This window comes from Dendrobates tinctorius, unplaced genomic scaffold (assembly GCF_039654945.1).
Source record: "Dendrobates tinctorius isolate UK_male_01 unplaced genomic scaffold, ASM3965494v1 ptg000079l, whole genome shotgun sequence".
NCBI classification, from domain to species: Eukaryota; Metazoa; Chordata; class Amphibia; order Anura; family Dendrobatidae; genus Dendrobates; species Dendrobates tinctorius.
The window spans coordinates 933762-958414 of record NW_027361747.1 but is presented as its reverse complement, the minus strand read 5'-3'; the positions used below and the strand labels follow the sequence as shown (position 1 = coordinate 958414).

Below are 24653 nucleotides of genomic sequence, written 5' to 3'. Positions count from 1 at the left end.
CCCCCCCCCCCGGTGAGTCTAATAGAACTCATTTTTCTTCTCTTTCAGGTTACATCGGGGGCTTATCTACAGCATTACAGAATGCTGTAGATAAGCCCCTAATGTCGATGAAGGCAACTCATTCGAAAAAGGGGGGGACAGATTCCCTCTAACCACTTCCTTAATACTATACTCTTAAAAGGAAGCTTCATTTATCTGGTGTGCATAAAAATAGGAGGATGGAATGGCCTCAATGATTACAGGAGTGTAAAGGGTTCATTTACTTTTAACATTTGCAAAGAAAAAAAAACAGAACGAGAAACATTTTATCCTGATGAAAAACAAAATAAAATAAGAATAAAGCAAAAAAAACAAACTAAAAGCGATTTTTCATGCCAATGGAATGGATTAAAACAATGTGGTTTACTGAAGTGTGGCAGATTTACAAATAAATAAGGTAAGCTTTCCTCTGTCCGCCCGATGAGTGCGATAATGTTAGAGCTGCGGACGCGGAGATGCTCTTGTAAACATGACTTATTATGCGAGACATTTGCATTGCAGTGCGATCAGCACTCATTTACAATTTAGTCATGGAGCATGCACCCTGGAAAATGAAATGAAGCTTCTCGCACGGCCTTCTCCTCTTCTCTTCCTCCATGAATAGGAAATTCGTTGTCTCCTATAAGATTTCCAAGTCGACGTGTCGAACATCAGGATTGCGTTGCTGTAACAAAGCAGAGACGTAATTAATGACACAAGGAAACATTTGCATCCTGCCCACATTACTCTGTCTTCTGCAATAGAAAAATGGGATCTGTTATAGATATCTCCGATGAAAGATAACAGGGAAGAAATGCCCCCTGCCTGCAGAAGAGCAGACGTGCTCTGCAACCTCACTCTGCTCACATCGTAAGTGAGGCTTAATGGCCACAATTAACACTGGAGAGTCCTCTTCCCCCTGCTCCCGGTTAGGCCTGTTACACACATACGTTTTCTTCATCAGTTGCAATCCGCGAAAATGGCGGGACATAGATCCGCAACTGTTTTGAAAGCATCGTGTGCTACCGGACCGTTGCTTTGACGGATCCGGTGACGGCAGAAATTTAAAGGAACCCGTGGAGGGCGAGAGAGAGACCATCCGTCAAGATCCGGGGATAATGCAAGTCAATGGGAAAAATGGCGGATCCGTTTTTTTTTTGCAAAACGGCGGATTTTGACTGATGGAGACAAACGGATGTGTGAAAGAGGCCTTAGGTGTACAAACGACTGAGCAGGTGCAGACAGCAGGTCTTACTCCAGAGCTGCACTCTCAGGTTGTAGCTATTGAGTCACTTTTGAATGTGCGCCCGTGCGCGCTGAACGCAGCATGTTGCATTTCGGCGCGTATGGCGCACCTTCAAAAGTGCGCAGCGCACGGCAAAATCCTGCCAGTGCACGATCTACGCACCCTATGCTAAAGATAGGGGGCGCAGATCGCAAGCGCCCATGTGCACTAGTAGGCGGCGATGACCGGATGGGGCGGGCAGGGAGCCGGCAGGGGGCGGGGCTTAGCGGCGCCGTGCGCTGCTGGGAATAAACGCTAGTGTGAAACTAGCCTAAGTAGATAAGCAAAAAATGCATTTAAGTAACAGTTTTTAGTAATACTTTTTTTCTAAAAAAAAAAAAAAAAAAAAAAATAGCATAAAACCCATCTGTATGTGACAGCTGACACCCCGCAGCAACGCCCACGATCGGTGCTAGCACCGATTGTGGGCACTTAACCCCTCTGATGCTGCTGTACTGACAGCGGCATACAGAACAATCACACAGGGAGTGTGCTCCCTGCGCTCTCCCACCGCAACAACTCAATGCGATCGCGTTGTTCCTGTGGCCTCCATGGCGACTCCCGGCTCCAAGATTGCCGCGGGGTCCTTCTGAGTCCTGCAGTGAGGTGGCTTGTCAGTGCCTGCTGAGAGCAGGCATCAGCAAGCCTCCTTCCCTGCCTGTCAGATCCCGACCTGACACAGTGCTATGCAAAGTGTCAGATCAGCGATCTGACTAAATAGTAATAATGTCCCAACCTTGGACAATTGTAATAAAGTAAAAAAAAAAAAAAAAATTATAAAAAAGGTGCAAATTTTTTTTTTTTTAAATCCCCAAATAAAGAAAAAATTTTTAAATACAATATTTTACCAATAAATACATATATTTATGTAAATAAAAAAAATAATAAAAGTACACATTTGGTATCGAGACGTCCATAACAACCCGACCTATAAAACTGTCCCACTAGTTAACCCCTTTAGTGAACACCATAAAAAAATAAATAAATAAAAACGAGGCAAAACACAATGCTTTATCATACCGCCAAACAAAAAGTGGACTAACACGCGATCAAATAGACGGATATAAATAAACGTTGTACCGCTGAAAACAAGCCGCTATACAGCGTCATCAGCGAAAAAATAAAAAAAATTATAGCTCTCAGAATAAAGCAATGCAAAAATAATTATTTTTTCTATAAAAGTTTTTATTGTATAAAGTGCAAAAACACAAAAAAAATGATATAAATGAGGTATCGCTGTAATCGTACTGACCCTAAGAATAAAACTGCTTCATCAATTTTACCACACGCGGAACGGTATATACACCCCCTCACCTAAAAGAAATTAAGAAATTCATGAATTGCTGTTGTTTGTTCATTCTGCCTCCCAAAAATTGGAATAAAAAGTGATCAAAAAATGTCATGTGCCCGAAAATGGTACCAATAAAAACTCGTTCCACAGAAAACAAGACCTCACATGACTCGGTGGGCCAAAATATGGAATAATTATAGCTCTCAAAATGTGGTGATGCAAAAACTATTTTTTCCAATAAAAAAGCGTCTTTTAGCGTGACAGCTGCCAAACATAAAAACCAACTATAAATAGTAAATCAAAACCCCCCTTTATCACCCCCTTAGTTAGGGAAAAATAATAAAATTAAAAAAAATGTATTTATTTCCATTTTCCCATTAGGGTTAGGGTTGGAGTTAGAATTGGGGGGTTTCCACTGTTTGGGCACATCAGGGGCTCTCCAAAACGCAACATGGCATCTGATCTCAATTCCACCCAATCTTGCATTGAAAAGTCAAACTGTGCTCCTTCACGGCCGAGCTCTGCCATCCGCCCAAACAGTGGTTTACCCCCACATATGGGGCTTCAGCGTACTCTGGACAAATTGTACAACAACTTTTGGGGTCCAATTTCTCCTTTTACCCTTGGTAAAATAAAACAAATTGGATCTGAAGTAGATATTTTGTGAAAATAGATAATGTTCATTTTTTTTTTAAACATTCCAAAAATTCCTATGAAGCACCTGAAGGGTTAATAAACTTCTTGAATGTGGTTTTGAGTACCTTGAGGGGAGCAGTTTTTAGAATGGTGTCACTTTTGGGTATTATCCATCATATAGACCCCTCAAAGTGACTTCAAATGTGATGTAGTCTCTAAAAAAATGGTTTTGTAAAATTTGTTGAAAAAAATGAGAAATCGCTGATCAACTTTTAACCCTTATAACTTCCTAACAAAATTTTTGGCTCCATAATTGTGCAGATGTAAAGTAGACATGTGGGAAATGTTATTTATTAACAATTTTGTGCGATATGACTGATATAAAAATTAAAAGTTGAAGAATTGCAACATTTTCAAAATTTTCGCCAAATTTCCGTTTTTTTCACAAAAAAAGGAAAGTTATATCGAAATTTTTTTTACTGCTGTCATAAAGTACAATATGTCATGAGAAAACTGTCTCAGAATCAGCGGGATCTGTAGAAGCGGTCCAGAGTTATTACCTCATAAAGGGACAGTGGTCAGAATTGTAAAAAAAGGCCCGGTTAGGCTGGTTTCACACTTGCGCTTTTTAGCTCTGCTTTTCGTGCGCGTCCATGCGCATGCATCCTGCGCCCCTATCTTTAACATAGGGGAGCATGGTCTAGCGTTTGCATGCGTTTTCGTGCGCATGCTTTTTTTGTAGTGTGCGCCTAGGCGCGCCGGACGCAACTGTTGCATTTTTGGCCCGTCCAACCTGTCTCAAAAAAACGCTTGCGCACAAAAAAAATCACATTACAGTCTATGGGAAAGCAGGTGTGCGCATGGACATGCGCACGCCTGCGTTTAAAATCGCATGCGTTTTAAGAGTTAACATGGCTAGAAACTGGTTAAAACGTATGCACATAAAAAAAAGCAAACACATACAAAACGCATGATGCGTTTTTTGTATGCGATTCTACTGCGCACGAAGCGCAGCGCTAAAAAACGCTAGTGTGAAACTAGCCCCAGAAAGGTGAAAACAGGCTGGGTCGCGAAGGGGTTAAACTTCTCAAGGAATCTATTTCAACTACAAATTGTCCACACTGGCTGCAACACCATTACGCAAAAGACACCACTAACCAACCACCACCATGAAGACCAAGGAGATCTCCAAACAAGCCATGGAAAGAGTTTTTGAGACGAACAAGTCAGGATTGGGTTAAAACAAAATATCCCAATCTCTGATGATTGCCCGGATCATCAGCACATCCATTATCATCAAATGGAAAGAATATGGTACCATAACAAACCTGCCATGAGAGGGCCACCCACCAAAACTCTCAGCCTCGTCATGGAGGGCATTAATCAGAGGCAGCATAGAGACCAAAGGTAACCCTGAAGGAGCTGCAGACTTCCCAAGCTGAGACTGGATTATCTGTTCATAAGAACACAAAAAGCCGTATGCTCCACAGAGGTGGCCTTTGAGGAAGAGTGGGCAGAAAAAAGCCTTTACTTACATACAACTATTGTAAGGCTGGTTTTGAGTTTGCCTGGAGGAAGGTGCAGTGGTCAGATGAGATCAAAACTTTTTGGACACCAATGTAAATTGTTATTTCTGGCGCCAAACCAACAGTTTATCAGCTCAAGAACACAATTCCTACAGTGAAACATGGTGGTGGCAAGCTATGCTTTTTCAACAGCAGGGACAGGGGAAAGTCTGTGTTGAGGGGAAGATGGATGGTGCGAAATACAGGAATATTCTTGAGCAAAACCTGTTTCAATGCGTCAGTGATTTGAGACTGGGACGGAGGTTCACTTTCCAACAAAACAATGACCCAAAGCAAACTGCTAAAGCGGCACTCAAGTGCAAAAATCCCAGCTGAGACTTCTGAAAAGCGAATTGCAGTTGTAATTGCCGCAAAAGGAGGCTCTACAATGTACTGACTTGAGGGGGGTAAATAGTTATGCAGACTGAAGTTTTCAGTTATTATGACCTATTTGCTGTTTGTCTCATAATAAAAAGAAAATCAAATATTCACAGTTGTAGGCAAGTTCTTTACGTAGACTGATGCAAACCCTCAAAAAACAACAAAAATACCCTGTGAAATTCCAGGTTGTGAGGTAGCAAAAAAAAAAAAAAAAAAAATCCCAAAGGGGGTGAACACTTTCGCAGGCCACTGCATGGGTAGCAAATAAACAATGTAATTTGGGTTTATTGTCATATACTTATATTTAACAATTAATTTTTTAAAGTTTCATTTTTGCAAATTCCTTATTCCACGGTGCTCACCATCTGTTTTGCACAAAAGTACTGTATCTATCATTTAATTACCGTACTATTACTAGGTATTTCTCTATCATAGGTTTTCCCACAGAACTCACTGATCTGTCAGCGGCTTTCAGAACACCACATTCCTCCTCCCCACCTTGTTTTATTTTTTGGGCACTAGTGCTTTAAAATACCATACTATACGTGCAATTCTGAAATTGTTTATTTTGGGAATTGTTTTTACGGCATACAGTGGGGTACGGAAAATATTCAGACCACTTTCATTTTTTCACTCTGTGTCTACATTTCAGTTTTTCTTTTTTTCTTAATAAATTTGCAAAAATTTCTACATTTCTCTGTTTTTTTTTTCCCCAGTCAAGATGGGGTGCAGAGTGTACATTCATGAGAAAAAAATGAACTTTTTTGAATTTAACAAATGGCTGCAATGAAACAAAGACTGAAAAATTTAAAGGGGTTTGAATACTTTCCGTACGCACTGTACATTGTATGGTAAATATGACCCGGCTTAACAAATGTCATTAGTACAATTACGGTGAAACAAAAATCAGAAATTTGTAAAAAAATAAAAAAAAAAATTACATTTTTTCATTGCGTCACCATTTTCCTAGACCAGTAACTGCTGGGCCCTTATGAATTGACAAATTTATATGCCTAGTAGCTTCATTTTATAATATATTCTGTAAAGCAGTAATGCCGTCCAAATATCACATATTCAGTTTTTGCAAACATATAGCGCTTAGGCTATGTGCACACTTGCGGAATTGCTGTGGAAATTTCCACGGTAATTCCGCAACTCCCTGCCGTGGGAAATCCACAAGAAATCCGCATGTGTAATTCCCGCAAAAAACTAGTGTTTTGCAAGCGTAATTAGCTTGCAGAATGCTAGCGTTTTCCAAGCGATCTGTAGCATCGCTTGGAAAACTGATTGTCAGGTTGGTCACACTCGTCAAACATAGTGTTTGACGAGTGTGACCAACTTTTTACTATTGAGGCTGCCTATGCGGCATCAATAGTAAAAGATACAATGTTAAAAAATAATTTAAAAAATCGTGATATTCTCACCTTCTGGTGTCCTCCACAGCATCCGGCAAGTCCCGTTCCCAGCGATGCCTTGCGACAATGACCCCAGATGACGTAGCATGTTGTGATACCGCTACGTCATCACAGGTCATTATCACAAAGCATCGCTGCGAATGGGACTTGCCGGGAGCATCGCTGAGGCCTGGGGACACCGGAAGGTGAGAATAACACGATTTTTCATTTTAATTCTATTTTTTTTTTACAGGGATATGGTACCCAGGGCCTGGAGGAGAGTCTCCTCTCCCCTAGACCGTGGGTACCATCCGCGCATTTTCCGCTTACTTTGCGCATGTTGGGCATAGCCACATGCGGAAAGTAAGCGGAACAATGCATTCCTATGTGTGCGGAATTCCCGCGATTACGCAAAAAGAATGAGCATGCTGCGTATTTTTCTGTGATGCGATTCCGCCGCGGAAAAATACGCAGCATTAGCACAGCATGTGCGGAATGCCATTGAATGCAATGGGTTGCTTATTTTATGCGTTTTCACAGTGTTTTTGCAGCGAAAAAGCATGGCAAAAACGCATAAAATCCACGGGAATTCCGCACGTGTGCGCATAGCCTTACAGAGGCTGCTGTATTGTTTTACCAAAATACTGTTGAAAATTACAACACAAAAATGATAAAATGGTATATTTTAACAGTAAAAGTACATCAACCCCTAAGAATAACATTTCTGGGGTGACACATGCTTTGCAATGAATTTGACGCATCTTACGCCAGTGTTGCCGTTATTAAGATTAGAGTACAAAATGGCCGTCTTAGAGAATAGGGGCCAGATTATTGGTTACTGCAGAGAACATTCTACACAAATATGGCTAATGTCAATATGATTTTCTAGTATTAGGTGGAAGAGTTTGATTTTTATCCAGACACTTCTATACCTGGTCTCTCTAGTATTGCAGTTTGGGATAATTTCCTTTAATATGGATATTAGAATTCGTTCAAAGATGAAAATATCTGATGCGTTTTTGTAAAAGAACCCTCGGCACAAATTCGAGGTGAACTCTTGTCCTTCTACTTTGGAATTGCAGACTAAGCTGCCATGAGTCCACAAGACGATTAATTCCCATTCAATGGGGCTAAATCGCCGTATCTACCTCGGATACTGAGCTCCGGAGACTGTATTTTTCTACATTCTGTACACATCAGACTTTCAATATAAAAATCTATCAGTGTTGTTCTTATGAAAGCCGCATTTAACAAGGAAAATCATTGGTCTGCTCAGAAAGACTATTTCACCTTCATACAAGGAGCGCTTATTAGGGAAAGTGTAACAGTGATGTATCTGCAATGAATTCAGAGAAGGGAACCCGAGTCCAGCCAGGATGCCCTTAGGGATGAGCGAACGTGCTCGGTGATACTCTGATATCACTCGAGTATCTGGGTCCTCTGCTCTCAACGAGAATTGACTGGTGCTCGGATTTGAAGCTTAAATCCCCGCCCAGCATGTTTGGAGCCTGCTACACAGCCAAGAAGCATGAAGGCATTGCCAGCAAGTCACTGTAATGCCGTAGCTACCTCGGTAGTGACATTCGTGTGATTGGCTGGCTGCATCATGTCAGAGGTTATAAAAGACCAGGCGCCGCCAAGCACTGCTCACTGATGCCAGTGCACAGCTCTAGGACAGTTCTGATTGGAGGGAGAGCAGTTATCTATCTAGACCTGTGTGTGCGCAGTTTTATCAGAGACCTGTAGTGTTGATGCTGGTGCAGATGCTGAACCATTATACTAAATAGTCCGTCTAGGGCTAATCTTGTGCTTTGAGGTTTGTATCAGATACATTCTACATTTAGCCTATGGACAGTTGTAGGTGTAGGGAGAGTGGACTCTAGTCAGGGCTTAGCAGTCAGTTGCTAAATATATAGCTGCTAAATGTGACTACATACTTTCTTTTGGGTTGTGAAAAAAATTAAGAGATTGTCATCCATACAGTTTAACATGCCTAGTGTTACATTACAGTGTTATATAAATTAACAAAAAAAAGTTATCAATTTTTTTCTGGATTGAATTAGTCATCCATAGAGTTTAACATGGCTAGTGTTACATTAGGGTAGTATGTAGAACTGCAAAAAAAAAAAGTTGAACATTTTTTAGTGAATTCAATGAATCAGCCATAGAATTTAACCTAATTAGTGTTACATTACGGTGGTTTATAAAACTAAAAAGAATGTTAATTTTTTTTTTCTGGATTCAATTAGTCATTCATACAGTTTAACGTGTTTTTTTTGTAAAATTAGGGCGATTTAAAATTTTTTAAAACTACCTGGCCTGCTACACTGACCACATTTTTTGATTCATTAAAAAATGTAGTTTCAATTAATAAAGGAAACTTGGTTTCCAGAGACCTAGCAATTAGAAAATGCATAAGGCGTGCGATAAGGGATGGGGAAGTGGAAGTGCGAATGATGGTGCACGCAGATGCCGAGAATGTAGTGCAGGTGTGACTTCGCCTGTTACTGGAGCAGAAAAAACATGCCCATCCACTACAGTTTCCTGCCCCATTTTGCAGGGAGGAACGGGAAACCACTTCACAAGATACACCAGTGCGAACAGGTGGTCAGTTGGATAGTAGATAATGCTTCCAGCATGCTTGCCAGTACCACCCTGTCTTCCATACAGTCCAGTCTCACCAGCGAGCAGTCTGGATCACTTAATCCTAACCCTGGTCCTAGGAGACCAGTGATACAACACTAGGACACTCCGAGGAGCTCTTTTCAACATAATTTCTTGATTGTGGCCTCTCACCCTGCATGTTCCAAGAGGGACAGGAGAAGATGCTGTATGGTGATACACAAAACTTAGAGCAGCCACAGTCACAAGATGATGGTAGGGAATGGCAAATTTTTTCTCAGAAGGTAGATTATGAGACACAGTTGCCGATAAGTCAGGTTGTTATTAAGTCACCAAATTGGGAGGACCAGGGTGCAGCAGAGGAAGATGAGGTGGCTGATGACTAAGTCACTGACTCAACCTGGGAAGAGAGGCCAGCAGCGCTGAGGGGGAGGGATAGTCAGTACCGAAACAGGCAGGAAGAGGCAGTGGGGTGACCAGATTGAGAGGGTCGGCAACTGTTCCGCAGAGCACAGACACTCGTGAATATCTCAAAGCGTTAGGTGTTATTTTTAAAGAGTTCAGAGACAAAAAAAAAAAATTGTCATTTGAAACCTGTCCCATGCCAAGGTCAGCAGGGGCTTGACCACTAAGAGCTTAACCACCACCAGCATGATCAGGAACATGTCATCTAAAGCACCCAATTCTGTGGGCCAAACGACCAGGTCCACGAATAGTGCCAGCGGGTGACCTCACTGCCTTTTCCCCTGTGCTAAGATGCTTCCCAATCCCCTGTCTATGACACTGCTGCAGATGCCTCCCACCTTGCACCTGTCCTTGCACATTATGAGGTACAATCATCAGGTGCTTAAAAAAAAAAAAAACTTGACCCATTCACAGGGTTCAACTGCCCCTACTCCACGCTTGGGAACGAAAAAGTTCCCAGCCACCCACAGGCCCAAACGCTAAAAGGGCAAATTTCAAGGCTGCTTGTCATGGAAATGTTGCCGATTAGGTTCGTAGACACGGAGGATTTCTGCCGACTCATGGCAGGAGTCATCCCTTGGTATTTGAACCCCAGCCACCGCTTTCTCCTGTGTGGCGTCATCGCCTTGTACCAGTACATGTCCAGGAACATCACCCATGCCTTATCAATGCAGTTACTAGGATTGTCAACTTAACGACAGACACATGGACAAACGCTTGCTGCCAGGGATGCTGCATTTCCCTGATGGCACACTCGGTGAACATTGTGGAGGTTCGGGAGGAGTTCCATCCCGGCATGGCACACGTGTTACACACCCAGAGGATTGATGGCCCTGCATTCATCAGGGTTTCCTCCACCTCCTACATCAGTTCCTATATGCCCTCCTGCTCCTTCTCATCCTCCATCTCCTATATGGTATTTCAGAGCACATCGTCCAAATAAGCTGGAAGTTCTGCAGCACTGCCTCCGCAAAGAAGCAACAGACTCTGCTGAAGCTAAATTGTCTAGGAGACAAACCGCACACAGCAGCATAGTTATTTGAAAGGCATAAGAGACCAGGTAGATCTGTGGCTCTCGGCGCTGAACCTCCAAGCAGACATGGCCATGTGTGATAATGGCCGTAAACTTGGTGGTGGCTGTGATGTTTGGCAAGCTCGCACACGTACCACGCTTGGCCCATGTGCTAAACTTTGTGGGTCAGCGGTTTCCGAATCCCTACCCAGATTTGCCAAAGCTTCTGGTCAAGTTACGCTGAATCAGCTCCCATTTCCACAAGTCGGCTACAGCTGCTGGCGGTGATGCAGCAGCGCACGCAAGTGCCAGCTCACCGACTGGTGTGTGACGTCAGCAGGAGATGGAACTCCACACTGCACATGCTGGCAATGCTTTGTGAGAAGCAGAAACCAATTGTCGAATACCAGCTCCAACACGCCCGTCGGTATTCTGGGCAGCGGTCGCACAAGAGAGGGCATGGATGTCTGACATTAGTGCGGTTCTCCAAGACTTTGAGGACTTCACAAAGATGGTGAGCAGCGGTAACGCCATAATCAGTGCAACAATCCCGCTTCTGTGCCTGCTTATACAGTCGCTGCTCACAATTAAAGGTGAAGCTTTGCATGCAGACCAGATGGAAGAACACATGAGACAAGGAGATACTATACATCCCAGCCTCATCTCATCTGCTCAGCACAGATTGGGTAACAATGAGGTGGTGGAGGAACAGGAGCTGGTTGCTAGTGCAACACAGGCTAGTACCCACACAAGCTTCGTCCCGTCTTTCCTATGTGGATGGGCTGATGAGTGGAATGAGGTGGAAGAGATTGAGGAAGAGGAGATGTAGAGTAGTCATCATGGTGGAAACAGGGACGTATCGGCTGTAGGGAGCCGACTTAATGTAACGCTGCCTTTCCCGTGACCCTCATGTCACATACATCCCTCCCTCTCCCCCCCCCCCCCCCCAAAAAAAAAAAAAAAGTACTGGCTGTTCACCCTGCTATATCCATGCTGCAAAAAGAACCTTGCATCTCTCTTTTCTGAGGCGGGTAGGTCTACTAAAAGTATGCTATATCATAAAGCCATTGTTGAAAATATGTTGAAAAATTCTCATCAGACAATGCTAAATGTAGGGGACAAGCTTCTTTGCTCAACCAAGATGGAGCGGTGAAGGAGACACACATCAGGTACAGCAGAGGCAGGGACACACTGTCAAAGGCCTGAGCCAATTTCCTGACACCCTCCCAGCATCCATGTCTTGATGACCGGGTATTTTTGACAAGGAGGGACAAGTTTTTAAAGATTGTCAAGCAAAACCTGGCTACTAAAACCACCACTCCTCTGCAATCTTCAACTATTGGGTCTCAATGCTGGACACCCGGCATGAGCTGTCCTTCTATGCCTTGGAGGTGTTGTGCTGCCCTGCCGCTAGCATCTTGACTGAGCAGGTTTTTAGTGCCGCTGGAGGATCATAACAGACAGGCTATTTCAGCTGTCAACAGCAAATATTGACTCACACTTCTAAAAATGAACAATGCATGGATTAGCCCGAATTTTCCACACTACCAAATGAGAGCAGCAAATAAATTGTTTTTAATCTTCAATATTCGAGTGAGGCCCACCAGTTGTTGCCTTCAAGGGTTTATGGATGACCTTCAATGTCCATTTTTTCCTGCAAAGCCTTTGAGTGTAGTAATATATCAACTACACTTTCAAAATATTTTAATGAAACCCATTAAATTGTTGCCGTCTAGGGTCTATGGATAACTGGATGATCATCATTTTTTTCCTGGATTTGCATTGTGTGCAAAGCGTCTATAAGTGTAGAAGATCCAAAACTAAATTAATATTTGAATGAAGCACTACATTTGGTGCCTTCAAGGGTGTATGGATGACCCCGCTTGTAACTTTTGGCATGTGGGAGTACCACAACTGCACTTTGCTAACAATATTTGAATGCGATACTACAGTTGGTGCCTTTATAGGTGTATGGATAACCGTGTTTGTAATTTTGGCAGTCTTTGCACTTAGTGCACAGCCTTTATGAGTCTAGGAGTAGCACTGCATGACAATTTGAACAGAAGGTGTATGAGGCCCTCCTTTATATTTAATACAGGGTGTATCAGAGTTCCTCTTTCATCTAATTTTTGGCAGTTCTTGATTCTTTCATAAATTACACTGACATTTCCAATTTTTTGGTAAAGATTACAATTTTGGTTTACTTAAAATATTATTTTATTTTTAAATCCTCTTTAAAATTTGCATTATATACAAGTCATTATCCAGGAAAGCATTATTTTTCCTGTAAACTCCAGTTTCTCCTCAATTTGAATGTTTTAATGTCAGTCCTTAAAAGTGGAGTAAACGTGACACCTATGTTCTCAGAAGGGATCTGGGAGTCAGAGATGCTTCAAGGGGTCCATTCAGCATTTTTTCCATCCATTTTAACATTTTCACAGATCCCCAGACCTTCTTGCAGGTCTGCCAGAAAAATGCTTGGATTTCCCATTGACTCCCATTATACTCATTACTCGAAACGGGCATGTGAGTATTAGGAATTGCTCGGTTCGAGTAACAAGCATTTTAGTGCTTGCTCATCCCTAGAACCCTGAGGCTTAAGTGAGAAAGAATATAAAAAGGTTTAGTTACTGACGTGAAACTTGTCCTAACTGCCTCCCTTCATATCCTTTGTTGGGGGTTGTCGATGCTGTGGCTCTTAACATTTTAATACAAGACTAATAAGCATCTTAATAAAAAAAGATTTACAAGTCAATAAGTCTGTGCACCTTGCTTTCAGCTTCATGTGCACAATAGACAAGTTTTCGCTTTGAAATCAATATCATGCTTATTTAAAGAGTATGTTAAGCATTTGTTAATGCACATTTCAGAACGGAGTCCAGCCCAAAATTCAAGGCAAAAACCTCTTTGCCAACCTACCCTTACAATACCTTTTTCGTTTTTAACATTTTATCACTAATACCATTTTGACACTTGTATTGATTAGTTATGTGACATACATAAGTAAAAAAAAAAAAAAAAAAGGAAAAGGTCTATCAGAGCAAAATAACTGTTCAAACCAAGCACAATGGGTAGTCACCACCGCAGGAATGGTGGGGAGCACTGAAATGCTTGCTACCGCTTCAGAGCAGCATGCGATATTCCTCCATATAAAATAATAGCAGCTATACATGTTGGCGTCTGCTCCCTCGGGGCTTGCAGGACACTTATGTCAAGTGAGCAATGCAGTCAATCAGTAAGCTGCTTCTCACTTCTTTTGGACAAAACCAACACCCTGAAAAATTGATAGCTGCTGCTCTCACTTCCTCTGGGTGTGAGTTTCGTCTGAAGGTGGCACGAGTGAAGCAACCATTGACTGGCTGCTGGGCTTGTGTGACATACTTCTATCACGAGACCCCCAGCATGCAGTTTCACAGTATGCTGGGGTTTTTGTTGCACTATTTTCCAAACAATTATTCATTGGCAGATTACTGCACAGTACCTTGTGAAAGCATTAGACAGTGCTCCTAAAGTGCAAATCACCAAATCAAGCTACTGTATGTACAGAAGTAAAACAAGCAAGGACTGCCGAGAGATTTCCACTCTGAAGGATGAAAAATTGTGAATGCAGCTCTGAAAGAAAAACCAAAAGCCGTAACAAGAAGGTGCTGATCAGTTATCCGTTAGTAGAGATATGTCTGCTGAAAGTTTGCATTGCAACCAACATTCTTGTAAGGACATGTTGCCGTTACATTTAATACCAGTGCCACATAAGAAGTACTGAGGTATACAGGTGTCCACCCTTAAGGTTTCTTAAATTAAGAAAAAATAAAACAAAATTATATTATACACATATCATAATGTGTACAGCTTTTGATCTATACCATAACTATTATATCTGTTTTTCAGCATGGAAAACTTCAACAGATGGATTCTCAAAGGATGGCTCCTGTTGGATGTACAGTATCTCATGTAAGTCGTGTTTAGAAATATGTTGAAGAGAATCGGTCAGAACGTTTTTGCTATAAAATCTGTGAGCATTTCTAGAATTCGACCTTTTCTTACTTTTGACTCTGCAAAAACTCTTACTGTTTCTCTTATTCATTCTCGTCTCGACTATTGTAACTCTCTTCTAATCGGTCTCCCTCTTACCAAACTCTCCCCTCTCCAATCTGTCTTGAATGCTGCAGCCAGGATCATATTCCTCACCAATCGTTACACCGATGCCTCTACCTTGTGCCAGTCATTACACTGGCTACCCATCCACTCCAGGATTCAGTATAAACTTATTACCCTCACCCACAAAGCCCTCCATGGCTCAGCACCACCCTACATCTCCTCCCTTGTTTCAGTATACCACCCTACCCGCGCCCTCCGTTCTGCTGATGACCTGAGGTTAGCATCAATAGTCAGAACCTCCCACGCCCGTCTCCAAGACTTTACACATGCCGCGCCAATTCTTTGGAATGCACTTCCCAGGTCAATACGATTAGTCCCCAATCCCCACAATTTTAAGCATGCCCTGAAAACGCATTTATTCAGACTGGCCTATCGCCTCAACACATTAACCTAATCTATCCCTGTGTGGCACAGCCAAAAGTTTTACCCTAACCAGATTTCCCGCATCATGTTCCCACATGCTTTATGCATCCATTAGCCCTCTGTGTCTGTACTGTCACACACTTAACATTATGGCTGGTCCATACAATCAGGGCAACTGTTACCACCCACCTTTCTTGTCTACCTCTTTCCTCATAGACTGTAAGCTTGCGAGCAGGGCCCTCATTCCTCTTGGTATTTGTTATAATCTACTGTATGTGATTATTGTTATGCTGTAATGTCTACTGTCTGTACAAATCCCCTCTGAAATGTAAAGTGCTGCGGAATATGTCGGCGCTATAGAAATAAAATTTATTATTATGAGCAGCATAATAAAGGGCAACAGATCTTGATGTCAGGGATGTGTCACTAATTAGGCTGTGTTGTAGTTTCAATACAATTTGTGCTTTTATGAGCAGGAGATTATCACTGCAGGACGAGGTCTCAAGTGCGGGACAGTCAGGCTAACCTGTGTAACCCTGCCCTCCACCACTGATTGGCAGCTTCTCAGCAAGTTGCCAATCAGGGGTGTGGTAGGGTTATACAGTGCTTAGTATTCCGACTACTGCTGGATCTACAGCAGAGAAAAGAAGGATTCTATCAAAACACAGAGAAGCCGAGTAAGTGACGCATTGCTGGTATCAGGCTCTCTGCCTCTACATCATGCTGCTCTCAGATTACATAGCAAAAAACAGTTGACAGATTCCATTTAAGGAAGGACACATGTACTGTAGCTCTGAATATCATTAAAAACATAATATCTTAGTGCTTAGATGTCCTCTAATAGAAGAGCAATCTCCAAGGAGTGATGTGCATCTTCTCTGTTCCTTAATAACTAGGTACAACCCCACCAGCAGTATGAGCCGGCACTGTGTACGGCACATATCACTGTATTCTTACATCATCTAATGATGCATAACTTAATGTGACAGATCTCATCTCTTCAGTACATGCATCAGCAGACATGCTCTGCTACATGACTACATTATAAAATGTGCGTACAATAGATAAGAAGCAAACAAGAAACAATACTGCGAGCTCAGGAAAATTATATATATATATATATATATATATATATATATATATATATATATATATATATATATATATACATACATATACATATATATATATATATATTGAGAACTATGGGAAATAAGAGCAAGGAAATCCAGAAGATAAGAATAACTACACGCTCATTACCGATAAATTAGTAACACCGCGCAGCACGTTTAATCTGACGCTTGTTTCTTGGTATCGGAGGCATCCACTTTCTTACTGCATTTATTATGGGTCCCCGATACCATACACCGTTCTGCAAGGTTTGCTGTGCCCTCTAGTTACCATTTATTGGCAAGCATGACAATATTGATGTAATATCTCTGATCCCAAAGCTTCAATATTGTAAGATCTAGGTAAGGCTGATGAGCATTTATAAAACGTCATATGGTATAGAAGAGACTAAAAAAGGGGCTGTCCAATAATTACAAGTGATCACCTATCCATTGGATGGGTGATAAGTTGCTGATCAGTGGGGGTATGACCATTGGGACCTGCAACAGCAGAAAAAGACATTTGTATCCCTTTTCGGCTTGGCAGCCCCATGCAAAATGAATGGAGCAGCGGTTTAGCATGCACTGCTGCTTTATTCCAATGGGTATAAAGGTTCCCCGGTGATAGGTGATAACTTGCTTACTATGGACAGCCACTTTAGTGGGGTATTCCATTCCTCCAAAATCATATGTCATTATGTACTAGGTGTAATCATTTTAGCAAATACCTCCAATTAGAAATGTAGTCTAGTTCTTCTGATTTGCTATGTTGCTTACCCCATGCGCATGACATTGCGGTAACTTGGGTATACATTATACCATACTCCCCTCTTCTCCTCGCTCCGCCGTTGCTCCGGTCTCTGCAGTGAGCATTCTGAGCGCCCGTACATCTCACACACGTCGATACACTAAAAGTTTAACCCTCTGCCCCTCCGGTACCTACACTACTGTGGTAGGGGATTGGCGAGGACATATAAATAAGCATACATTTCATTGGCTGTAAAAGCCCTTAAATGTCAATGTGAGTGACCAGGCAACATTGCTAGATCCACGTGTAGATCCACCTTAGACCATGCTCTTGCTCATCGGTGGCCCTCTACCTGAATAATATTTCACAAGAGCGATCCGTTTTTTTCCTCCAGCTTCTTATATTTACTACCGCTACACAAAACCTTTCCAGCCTGCTTCTCTGTAGTCCTACTTCCTACATCCCTCATGTGGCAAGAGGTAAAGGCTTAATTCCAGGTGGAGACTTCTTAGCACCAACCAGATGTCAGACTCTTGTAGAAGTCACGAAAAGAAGTTATCCGTACGCGCTACTAGGAATATTGAGAAGGGATTTCCTCGCTCAGGACTCTGCTCTACGAGCTCTGGATATAGCAGAGTCTCCCACTCCACCGGGCTTGGGTGGTACATCGTTCCCCTGCAATGAAAATCGCAAGCAGCTCTTGTATTAAAAGGATATTCCCAAAACAACTACCGGTAGATCAAAGTTTAAGATTTTTGCACCACTGAGTGTCTGACTTCATTTCCATGGTTTTTTTTTGTTTTTTTTTTACATAAAGGAACCCAACAAAACATAGCAATTAAGTCAGCGGATTACAAGAGCTGTAAACGGAGCAGAACCGGCCCCGGCCACGACGTGTCCACTCTGGACTAACAGCTACAATGCCAATGCCGATAGCCATTTAAGTAGCAATTTTATTAAAAAGACACGAGCTCATATTTCATAAAATTATAAAGCATTTCAGCAATAATCACATAATTAATCTTTAATTATTGTTATGCCAAAACATGATATATTATTCTGTTAAACAGCATGCAAGCAATTCATTATGTGAGGCTATCTATTAAAACTCCCAACACTGAAATGTTATAAAAAGTGAGAATGATAATCCAAAATGTATGTCTGTTTGTGATAGAATATTACTTTATACGCAGGACTGTGTGTGTGCATATTATACAGTATATACAAACACACACGTATGTACAGACGCACACATTATATACACACACAATTGGGATGGCAGGAGATATATATATAAAACTGAATGTGTGTGTTTGTTTATCACCAACCAATCACGAAGCATCTTTCATTTCCCCAGAGCGGTTAAAAAAAAACAAAAAAAAAAAAAAACTGAGCTGTGATTGGTTGCTAGGAGCAACCGCATGTGTGTGTGTCAGCCAAGCTCACTCCACATAGCACCAACCAATCACTAAGCAGCTTTCATTTCACCACAGCTGTTTAAAAGATGCTGAGCTGTGATTGGTTGCTATGAGCAAAGTTTTCCCACTCCAGAAAACACCTCAGCAGACACTGACATGGTGAGAGAAATCTAGCATCCCTGGGAACATAAGCTCCCAGCCATTGTCCGCCCCCCAGAAAGGAGCAAAGAGCATGACAGAAATGAATCCCCCCTCCCGTGCCCATATACACATCCTCCACGTGCCCATATACACATCCTCCATCCAATAGACACATATTCCCTCTTAAAGGGATCATTGGTATGGAAGTCAGGGCAAATCCATCCAGTGCTTTGGTTCTTACACCAGGCCTCTCTTAAAGGGATCCTCGGTATGTAAGTTAGGGCAATTGAATTCAGCATTCTGGTTCTGACACCAGGCTCTCTTAAAAGGGATCCCCGGTATGGAAGTCAGGGCAATTGCCTTCAAATGCTCTGGTTCTGACCCCAGGCTCTCTTAAAGGGATCTCCTGTATGGAAATTAGGGCAAATCCCTCAGCGCTCTGAATCTGACCCCAGGATTCTATTAAAAAGATCACTGGTATGGAAGTCAGGGCAAATCCACTCAGCGCTCTGGTTTTGATCCCAGGCTCTCTTAAAGGGATCCCCGGTATGGAAGTTAGGGCAAATCCACTCTGCGCTTTGGTACAGAACCCAGGCCTCTCTTAAAGGGATCTCCAGTATGGAAGTTAGGGTAAATCCCTCAGCGCTCTGATTCTCACCCCAGGCTTCTATTAAAGAGATCCTTGGTATGGAAGTTAGGGCTATTCCACTCAGTGCTGTGGTTCTGACCCCAGGCTGATGGGATGATGTGGGATATTAGGGGTAGTAGTCCGGTGGCTGTGACGGGATGATGTGGGATATTAGGGGTTGTTGTCCGGTGGCTATGGCTGACGGGATGATGTGTGATATTAGTAGTCCGGTGGCTCTGGCTGTCGGGACGATGTGGGATATTAGGGGTAGTTAGTTACTATGCCCGGGCAGTGCCAGGCTCTTCAGCTGGTATATACAGTATATAAAAATGAATGGGTGTGTGTGTGTATCACCAACCAATCACGAAGCATCTTTCATTTCACCAGAGCTGTTCAAAAGTAGCTGAGCTGTGATTGGTTGCTATGAACAAGTTTTCCCACGTGATAACACCTCAGCAGACACTGACATGGTGGGAGAAATATAGCATCCCTGGGAACATAAGCTCCCAGCCATTGTCTGCCCCCCTGAAAGAAGCAGAGAGCACATGACAGAAATGAATTCCTCCTCCCGTGCCCATATACCCATCACACATCCTCCATCCCGTAGGCACATCTTCCCTCTTAAATGGACCATTGGTATGGAAGTCAGAGCAAATCCATCCAGCGCTTTGGTTTTGACCCCAGGCCTGTCTTAAAGGGATCCTCGGTATGGAAGTTAGGACAGTTCCACTCAGCTCTGTAGTTCTGACCCCAGGGTCTCTTAAAGGGATCATTGGTATGGAATTTAGGGCAAAATCAACTCTGCGCTTTGGTACAGACCCCAGGCCTTTCTTAAAGGGATCTCCGGTATGGAAATCAGGGCAAATCCATCCAGCTCTTTAATCCTGACCCCAGGCCTCTCTTAACGGGATCCCCGGTATGGAAGTCGGGGCAATTGCCTTCAAATGCTCTGGTACTGACCCCAGGCTCTCTTAAAGGAATCTCCTGTATGGAAGTTGGGGCAAATCCCTCGGCGCTCCGATTCTGACCCCAAGGTTCTATTAAAGGGATCATTGGTATGCAAGTCAGGGCAAATCCACTCAGTGCTCTGGTTTTGATCCCAGGCTCTCTTAATGGGATCCCCGGTATGGAAGTTAGGGCAAATCCACTCAGTGCTCTAGTTCTAACCCAAGTCCCCTCTTAAAGGGTTCCTCGGTATGGAAGTGAGGGCAAATCCACTCAGCGCTCTGGTTCTGACGCCAGGCCTCTCTTAAAGGGATCCCCAGTATGGAAGTTAGGGCCGTTCCACTCAGCGCTCTGGTTCTGACTCCAGGCTGACGGGATGATGTGGGATATTGGTGGTAGTTGTCCGGTGGCTCTGGCTGATGGGATGATGTGGGATATTAGGAGTAGTAGTCCAGTGGCTCTAGCTGACGGGATAATGTGGGATATTATGGGGAGTAGTCTGGTAGCTCTGGCTGACGGGATGATGTGGGATATTATGGGTAGTAGTCCGGTAGCTCTGGCTGAAGGGATGATGTGGGATATTAGTGATAGTTGTCCGGTGGCTCTGACTGATGGGACGATGTGGGATATTAGGAGTAGTAGTCCAGTGGCTCTGGCTGACGGGATGATGTGGGATATTATGGGTAGTAGTCCGGTAGCTCTGGCTGACAGGTTGATGTGGGATACTAGTGGTAGTTGTCTGGTGGCTCTGGCTGATGGGATGATCTGGGATATTATAGTGAATGTGGCTATGCGGAGTGGGCAAGGCTCTACACTCAGCTTTATATATATAGAAATAATTATAATTTGTTAAAACTAACCGTAGTTAGTTACTATGCCCGGGCAGCGCCGGGCTCTTCAGCTAGTGTATATACATATATATACATACATACACATACATATACACACACAGGACAGCTGTAAAGCGACTTAGTTGCACATCAGTGGATAACATTGTAATAGCACTAATCAAAACTAATTACATGCACAGGACGAGTTTTTGTTTAAAGGGGCATTCCCATAATCAAAAGGGATGACACACTGCTAGGGTATGCCACCCATTATCATTGAGGGGGGTCTTCGTAGGATGGTGCTCTATCCTTGAGGTGTACAGTCACAAAGTGTGGTCGGCTGGGATCGCTAGACCGGTGAAAAAGTCATGTGGCCTAAACGCTGGAGAAAACCTGTTGCAAGCGAAGTGGATGTGAATACATGAAAACACAATGCCCACTCTACGTTTAAAGATGCTGTTAAACCGTATAATTTTATATTTTTTTTGGTGTCCTCTTTTTCCCCCACAATAGGCAGAAGGAGAAGCTACATAAAATTTACAATAATCATAGCAGACACAAAATACTCGTATTGTAAGCTTTTGTGCTCAGGGCCCTCCAATTCTCTTGGGATCTGTTGAGTTGTGTGTTACTCTGTAATGCCTGATATTGGATGTACATGTTCCCTCTGAAATGTAAAATGCTGCAAAATATGTTGGCGCTATACAAACAAAAAATATTATAATACTGCAATTCTGCTTGTAGAATCATGGCCTTAAGACATGTTCAAATGCTGCGTTTTCTGCCATGTTTTGCCAATTAAAAATCGCAGCGTTTTATAGTACCAAAGTGAATGCGATTCCTGAAGTCTCCTGCACATGATGCTTATTTTTTCTTTGCAGGTTTTGAAGCATTTTCAAATGTGCATCATGTCAATTGTTTCAGCGTTTTTGCAATGTTTTTCACCCATTCAAATGAATAGAAAAACGCATATAAAAACGCATTCACAAACATGTAAATTCCTGCCAACAGTCCAGTACTTGCAGCATATTCTTGTTACAAATACTGAGTGTCTGCACATACCCTAAGGCTATGTGCACACTTTGCGGATTGCAAGCGTTTTTGCCGCGAAAACGCTGGAAAAACGCTTACACAACGCAACTCATTGAATTCAATGGGATTCCACAATGCTGTGCTGATGCTGCGTATTTTTCCGTGGCGGGATTGCATTGCGGAAAAATACGCAACATGTTAATTCTTCTTGCGGAATCGCGGAGATTCCGCACACATAGGAATGCATTGATCCGCTTACTTTCGCATCCCACCATGCGCAAAGTAAGTGGATCATGTGCAGATGGTACCCAGGGTCTGGAGGAGAGGAAACTCTCCTCCAGGCCCTAAGTACCATATCCCTGTTAAAAGAGAATTAAAATAAAAATAGTGATACACTTACCTTCTGGCGGCCCCCGCACCCTTCCCGGTCCTTACCGATGCTCCCGTTCCCAGTGATGCCTTGCGACAATGACCTGTGATGACTTAGCAGTCTCGCGTGATGCTACGTCATCTGGGGTCATTGTCGCAAGGCATCGCTGGGAACGGGAGTTGCCAGGAGCATCGCGAGGATTGGGAAGGCTGCGGGAAGGTGAGAATATCACTACTTATTTTTAACATTATATCTTTTTACTATTGATGCTGTATAGGCAGCATCAATAGTAAAACGTTGGTCACACTTGTCAAACACTATGTTTGACAAGTGTGACCAACCTGTCAATCAGTTTTCCAAGCGATGCTACAGATCGCTTGGAAAACGCTAGCATTCTGCAAGCTAAAACGCTTGCAAAACACTAGTGTTTAGCGGGAATACGCATGCCAACTCCGCATGCGTATTTCCCGCGGCAGGGATTTGCGGAATTCCCGCAGAAATTTTCGCGGCAATTCCGAACGTGTGCACATAGCCTAAATGTGTTTTGGCCAAGTTAGATGACTCAATAACTGTCGGACTGTTGATCCATCTAATAATGCCGGCAAATCACCTGATGAATGTGCAGAACACTCATTAATTAGCAGGTGATGATTATTAAGCTAGCTTAAAATCATTGCAAGAGCAGATCACCTCATGTACACAGGAGCCGTGCTGTCAATAAAAGGCCAGCAAACACCGCCGATCAGCACTCATTCAAGAGCCTGGTTTACTTTGTGTAAATGGGACAGTAACCATGCTCTATAACTGTTACTGTATGGGGATTACATGCATTTAACAGGTTGTCCAGTGAAAACAAATTACCACCTATATACAAGACTGATAGCTTAATGATCCATTAGGGCCCGACTGTAGCGATCTATACAGATGAGCAGAACGGGGAGCTTTCATCCCTGTTAGAATCGAGCTGTATTGGGCATGCTCGCCCTCCGCCCCATTCATTCCCTATGGGGCTGCTGTGGTGTGAAGTTGGGGTCAGGCATCGGAGCCGCTGTGCCATTTTGTAACGCGGATAAAGGATTTCCACTCTGCGGATCGGTGTTTGTCCTAGTGGTCAGACACCTGCCGGTCAGTAGGCTAGGTGATAACGGGGTTGTCCTATTAAAACAAGTTAACTAAAACAGACATACAGGGAGCGCTGACCGACCTCTTATAAATCAAGAGATGACAGTACGCATTTCATATTATAAAAGTTAATAAAGCTGGGAAAATATTTGGATGGCCTAAAGTCAGAAAACTGATTTGTTCATATTTTGCTGTGAGCTTGGAAAATTTGTGAAATTAAGAATGTTTTTTTTTTCTTCCTATTATACAAATAATCAGCTCCACACAAAAAAAAAAAAAAATGCAAGTACCGGTAGTTTAATTTAAATTTCAAAATATTATTTCACTGCTTTTCTAGACAACACGACACGTGCCAATTTGGAGATTCAGAAGATGCAAGTTCTTTTTTCCCCATGTCATCAGGCTAGAATCCAAACACTGAAATAGTGCGAATGTCTGAAAAAAAAACAACTGTAGGTTTCTTCCAGAGAGCGGTGGGAGCACAGCATGGAAAACACATGTACACAAAACTGAAAATAAACTCTCCGGGGAACTGACAAGTTGAATAGTCAAGAAATCTGCAACCATAAATTAGCAGCAGCAAAGTCAGAAACAGAGAACTAAATGTCAGGAAACTAACGGGTTCATTTAGTGCGGGGTTGGGTGACCACAGGCCCTGTGCTCCCCGACTGGCCGCATTACCATGGAGTATAAAATGCATTTAATCAACTCTACTTAGGAAATGAAAATACCCTGTAACTGGAATCACAGTTATGCCTGCTATGCACCTTCCATAGCGCATTACTGAACACTCGTTTGACAAACAGCTAGTCTTCCCACCCACCGGCAGAGAAAAGTTAAAGCCCTCATACACAGCCTAACAATGGCTGAACAAGACGATATGGATGGGATTGGCCGACAGTCTAAGGTGTATGGGGGGCCTCAAAAAGCCGCTACTAACACTTTATCCCCTTTAATGAGATTTCCCCTACTTTAAGAGTTATCAATGGGTCAAATGAGAGGTAATAAAAAGAAAAATCCAATACTTACCTCCTGAAGTGGCACAGGTCCTCCGTACTCGCTACTGCATCCCTGGCCATCAACATATGGAAGAGGCATCACGTAGCCAGGGATTAGACTT

At 42.8% G+C, this 24653-nt stretch overlaps 1 protein-coding gene across 3 annotated transcripts in view; it reads right to left on the bottom strand.

Annotated features, from left to right (window-relative positions):
* Positions 1 to 236: 236 nt before the first annotated feature.
* Positions 237 to 24653, bottom strand: part of SLC30A9 (solute carrier family 30 member 9) — a 191409-nt gene continuing 166992 nt past the window's right edge. For all 3 annotated transcript variants that reach the window (XM_073583422.1, XM_073583421.1, XM_073583423.1), the window contains one exon: positions 237 to 703. In XM_073583422.1, coding sequence (XP_073439523.1) covers positions 659 to 703 — 45 coding nt within the window. In that variant the 3' untranslated portion in view covers positions 237 to 658. The remainder of the gene's footprint in view (positions 704 to 24653) is intronic.